This window comes from Hordeum vulgare, chromosome 2H (genome assembly GCF_904849725.1).
Source record: "Hordeum vulgare subsp. vulgare chromosome 2H, MorexV3_pseudomolecules_assembly, whole genome shotgun sequence".
NCBI lineage: Eukaryota > Viridiplantae > Streptophyta > Magnoliopsida > Poales > Poaceae > Hordeum > Hordeum vulgare.
The window spans coordinates 103845547-103851405 of NC_058519.1; the positions used below are offsets into that span (position 1 = coordinate 103845547).

At 40.7% G+C, this 5859-nt stretch overlaps 1 protein-coding gene across 2 annotated transcripts; it reads right to left on the reverse strand.

Annotated features, from left to right (window-relative positions):
• Positions 1-912: 912 nt before the first annotated feature.
• On the reverse strand, positions 913-5645 carry LOC123425357 (alpha/beta hydrolase domain-containing protein WAV2). 2 transcript variants are annotated; one of them, XM_045109043.1, is made up of 8 exons: positions 5284-5645; positions 3804-3839; positions 3612-3690; positions 3421-3475; positions 3225-3341; positions 2329-2493; positions 1671-1926; positions 913-1286 (listed from the first exon to the last, which is right to left on the reverse strand). In XM_045109043.1, the coding sequence occupies exons 1-8, from the start codon at positions 5519-5521 to the stop codon at positions 1243-1245; spliced, it is 990 nt and encodes a 329-aa protein (XP_044964978.1). In that variant the 5' UTR covers positions 5522-5645; the 3' UTR covers positions 913-1242. The 2 variants fall into 2 exon arrangements, with proteins under 2 accessions (XP_044964978.1, XP_044964979.1); XM_045109044.1 differs by having other exon boundaries at positions 913-1405.
• Positions 5646-5859: the final 214 nt, after the last annotated feature.

Genomic DNA, 5859 nt, shown 5'->3' on the forward strand with positions numbered 1-5859 from the left:
GGTTCCATCCCAAAGTCATGGGTTGGTTCCATCCTTGTGTTCAGTTGATGATAAAAAAAACTCATGAGTTGGTTCCGTCCCGGTATTTAGTTGGAGAGATGAAATGAGAAGAATCTGAGGCTACTCACCTCTTCGATATAAATGATGAGATTACATATCTGAACAATTAGAGTTATTTGCATTTGACAAGCCTATAATTTAAATTTTCACCAACATTTTCTTTCTATTTTCAACACATGCAAATAAAAATATATGATCCTGAGTACATACCAAATATTTACGAAAAATAATCACGAAAATGAAAAATAACCACGAAAAATAATAATCATGAGAACGAGAAAAAATAACCACAAAAAAATAACCACGAAAACTTTTGTTCAGATGCGGGGTGAGCGCGGTGAGAATTGCTTGGTTATTTCTTTTTTTTCTTTGCTTTCTCACACGAATAACGAGTCGATTCCTCCAAATCAGTGGAATCAGTTGGTGACGCATCTGGAAGGAATATTCCCTGCATGCGGATGACCCAATTCCGATTCCTAACCCAACTAAACACGAGAACGGCTGCTAGGGATGGAACCAACCCGTCCGATTCCACCTCATCCTGAAACCAAACACATCCTTAGTCATACACGGGCAAGGTGACCTGAAACCAAACACATCCTTAGTCATACACGGGCAAGGTGACGCAGATTCAGTTCCGATTGACACGAACTACAAAACAGTTTTGTTGAAGGAACAACCATTGCTACTTATTTAATCAAATGGGACAGGTTATTCATCATCTCCAGGCCTCTTTGCTCTGCACGTCTCTTGCACACGGGCAATACATAAAATATTCTTGAAGGACTGCAATCCTCCGAAATTTTCATTTGATAATAATCCTTTAAACCAAAGAAGCCCTGGGTGGAAGCATTTTCAGAAACAAAGATATTGAAAGCTGCAGGTTTTTGCACAGCAGGCGCAAAAAAACAAGATACCATGTTGGTAGCAACAGTCATAATAACAGAACCAAATGGCTGAGCCAACAAGATTACCCTATACTGAACCGTCATACACCAAGGCTAGATTTGCTAACATACGGTACTACTAGTTCCAATAAATTGCAAATACTTGAATGAAGCCAATTCAACATTGTACAGAAACTCGGGAGTTGAAGGCCATGCTAGGCTCAGAAATATATATATGTCACTCCATACACAAATGCAGCAGCATCATAGGATGGAGAACAACCTCAAAATATATTCACAGCTTTGGCTTCTTCAGGTGGAATGGAGCAGAACAATCACCTGAATTAATTGTTTGAAATGATCTTCAATCCATCAAAGACCGGAATTGCATCAACATCAGAAAAACTGGTGGAAAACAGCAGGCTGCTCTAAATATCCCAATTATTATGCAGCTTTATCTAGAAAGAGAGATTTAATTTATCAGAGGCAAGCTAACATACATCGCACATTTGTAGTCAACATCATGAACCAGGTTCCAAAATTTGAAGATACAAATGATTGTATTCACTATTCAGTATTGCCATTAATAACACTAGTAAAACTACACTATGTAGTTAAATACACAAATATGACAGCATAATGTGTCCCTACACATATAAGTAAAAACATGATAGAACAATATTCCCAGGAAAATGTTAAAATGAATTGGTAAATACTAATTACCATCATCAGCAATTTCACTTGTGCAGCTGACATCAGAACTCTCTACTTCTGGGGCATATTGGTCCAGAAACAATTCAATTGTCCTCCAGTAGCGGTCCCCTCCAGAAATCCAGGTATCCATATGCATACCACTGGGAAAATCAACAAACCTACAATTCCTGTTATGTTCAACAGCTTTGTCATACAGCATCCTCATGTGTGAAGGGGGAACCAGTTCATCTTGCAATCCAGAAAGGAAGAGAATGGGTTGTTTGACCTGCATTGACATGCAAAAATTAGGCAACGGATAACACACAGCATTGGGCTAAAATAAAGATCTGAGAACTGCAGAATGGCATAAATACAGAATTGAAACCTTACGGCTTAACAGATTATGATTATTTCTGAAGATGGGACGGACTAAAATAAAGATTTGAGAACAGCAGAATAGCATAAATACAGATTTGGAATCTTACAGCTTAACAATAATATAGGTTCATTTTTTTGGTGTAATCTTCGAATACAAAGTCCAAAAGAATAAAAGCAAACTATTTGAATCACAAGCAGATCAACACTATAATTTTTTCCAGAAGATCAAAAATAAGAATACGGAAGTTGTAACCAAGCATGAAAACAACATCGTATAAAATGTTAATTTAAACCAACCCCCAAAACTCACCTCTGCAACAACATCAAGTGTACTCCATGGAGAGCGAACAACACAGTTAAGAAGTTTTGGGCCTTTGGCAGAACTGCCGCCTATGAACCATCTTAAGAAGGGCAGCATGATACCAGCCATATCCAATATAGATGTAAAAGTATTTTCCAATATTAGAGCAGACACCTGCAACATAGAACAATATCTAGCAAGATCATTGTCAATTGCAAAGGCCAAAGCTTATAGCACCTCTATAGATGTTATTAGCTTACTAAAATATGACCTAAATCATGTTGCCTAACCACATGACTGAGTTCACAGCCGTAAAATCTAAAGAGCCTGCTTTATTAAGATGTCCCATGTTGATCACAAAAGTAAAGTGTTGGTTGGACATAATTTCCTTTAATGGGTGACCGAGATCTGGGGACTGTTTTTGGGTATTTAAGTTATTGAGTTCTGGCCAATCAAGATGGAAGGGGAAAGAAAGATCTGGGTCTGTTGTTTTTTTTCTCTCTTTTCAAGTAAAACTTCTCTCCTATATGCTGCCTCACATCATTTGATTTTCAGCATAGTAATCAAGACTGTAACCACCTATCTGCTGTCAACAATGGGCATGATCATATGTCATCACTTGATTTTCAGCATATTGTAACAGTCTTAACATTCTTCACAATCTTCTGGCAAGATCTCTAGCAGAATAATCTCATAGAAGGTAGTCTACATCTTAACTACATGAAAATCTAAGTCTAGTTTATGAACATATGCATGTTTTGAATGTTGATCCAACGAAATTTGTTCAATAATAGAAGCGCAGTGGAGGATACTGCCATCACAAATCCAATAGCAGAGAGATCAAATGAACCTATTCTCACTTCTCTACAACAATATGCATAGACAAATCAGTTTACAATGAGTACCTTGTCAGGATTGTTCTTTGCAAGAACTGATCCAACAGCACCTCCTAAAGATCTCCCAAAGATAACTATCCTGGATGTGTCAATGTCCTTCCTCTGAAGTAGATGATCAAGCGCAGCCTATCAAAAGAAGAGCTGTAAGAAGAGTAAACAGAACCCCAAAAGTGAGAACAAAACAAAAAATCAAGAAACAACAAACCTGTGCATCTTTTGTGATGCCACTCTGAGAAGGATAACCTTCACTCTCACCATACCTACAGACATGATCAAAGTTCAGGTCACTAATAAATGGAAGAAATTGAAGACATTTGTATCACATACTGAGAGATTCAAGAAAAAAAAGAATGAAACAAAGATAATAGAAATGGTTTATACTGTGGAGAACCATACCCTCTATAAGAAAGCATAAACACATTGCACTGTAGCCGCTGCATCATTAGTCGAACGCATTCCAAACGATGTGCAATATCTATAACATGTGAAGGATTTTAACAAAGTATAGCTTCAGCACAATCTTTGCCATCAATTAGATATAATTTTATGAGATTAATTTTCATGTCCATAAAAAGAAATTCAGGATACTGCCGGCATTTTCCTGGAAGAACAGAATGGTTGGACCTGCATCAGGAAAACACTATGAAACAAACGACAATGTGGGAACAAAACAAATGTAGAGTTGAGAACAAACTGAAGATTGAGTACAATAGTTACTAAGCATACATACACTATATCAATTTCATGCTATCAGTGATGTAGGAAATGGGAGAGGACTGAAGCTCTGAAGATGACTCTTTTTGTGAAATACTCTCTTAAAACTCTTGTTTTCATATAATTATCAAGCATCACAAACACCTAGTTATAGAACAATATCTAATAAATAAATACACCAGCAAATGATGTGGCCAATGAGATATAGACAAGAAGAAGTGTATCTCATTTGATGCGTTGACAAGATCAGCTGTAGTAGATACCACTAGCTAGAGGAAACTAGCACATGAATGCAAATTCTAGTTTTGCAGATAGTTGGCCAGCTGGTCCAGTTACGCATTTGGGGCCAACGACTAAAAGGCGAAGGTGATTAGGAGAAAGTAGGTTCAGCGCAGCGCCAAGCCGCTTTTCAAGGGAAGAGACAAATGTGTTTGACATGCCAAAGTATTTTGAACGTACACGTGGCAATTGCATATTTCTCGTCCACAGATCTACGCCAATATTTCCCATCTCTTCCTGCTTTGAACCAAATCATGGTTCACATGAACTTATATATAGTCATGCATGCCTTTATATATGGTCAGAAAGCTTATTGGGTATACTTTCTAAACTTGCACAACTTTCAAAACTAACCCGTAGAAATAAACGGTAGAAAACTAAATCAACAACCATGGAACGTAGTGATGCAATGCAAATATATAACCACGTAAAGACAAGAAAGAAACACATCACGATAAAAAACTAAGTATGAATAAAATATGGAACCTAACCCTACCATATGTTCATAACATCTCCACAGTCTATTGAACACCAATAGCACATCAGAGAAATACACTATACTGAGTACCACATACACCAGCGAGTACTGACTAGAAAATCACAATGAAGCTGGAACTTGATAACTCAATTCCAATTGAAACTCATTGTGAGATCGGCCAATCAATCCTGAATCCATACACCAAACTACAGAGAACTGTGTAATTAAAGCAAGGAACCCTATAGATCGATTAAGAACATACGACATACCCACGCAGGCAGCCGCAGTAAAGTACAAACCCTACAGCCACAAAAATCATAAATATTGGGGCATATCCTACGTGAACGCCGTAAATGCTACCCAGATCCACGGACCCATGTCCCGATCAAGGGAGCTAAGAGATGAAGCGAAGCCATTATCTAGCCACACAATTCGGGTCAAAATCAATCTCTCGAGTATAGCCTCGAAGAGATCCACAACCTGACGCTCCAATAACCCGAACACTTCCTGATACCGATGGGATATTCGACACGGGGGGAGGAACCAACAGACAAACCAGGAGAGGTTGGGGAGGATCGGGGACTGGGTGGTACTTGCCTCGGCAGGTGGGAGAATGGCGGAGGAACCAGGAGTGGAGGCGCACGCCGTCGGCGGCGCGGAGCCAGACGTCCTCATAGATGAGTCGGAGGCGCGTGGGCGTGATGGGGTAGGCTCGCGGGAGACCAGGGAGCACGGGCACGTAGACGAGGCGCTCCTGCAGCGCCACCAGCGCCGCCAGACCCACCACCGCCATGCCCCCCGCGCCGTACACCAGCGCCTTGAGCCACCCCACCATCTCCGCCGCCGATGGGAAGGAAGGGCTCCGTCAGGCGGGTGGTGGTGGTGATGTGCGCGGTCGCCGCTGCTCTTTGACTCGCGTCGTCGGTCGGGGCCGGATTTGGGTTTTAGTCGGACGGGACGGGGCCTGCTTCGAGCCAGAGCTCAAGTGCGTCTAGGCCTGTAGGGACGGAAAAATTAACTGACCTGTGTAAGAACTCACGAAGTGAACCCAAACGCAAAAAAATTCATCCGTCTGACCCTTTCGTGTGGCGTCCGAAACCTAAGCGTCATACTATACTGTGTGACGTCTAAGTCGTCGGCGCCACACGCACCGACCACCTGGCAGGGAGGGCC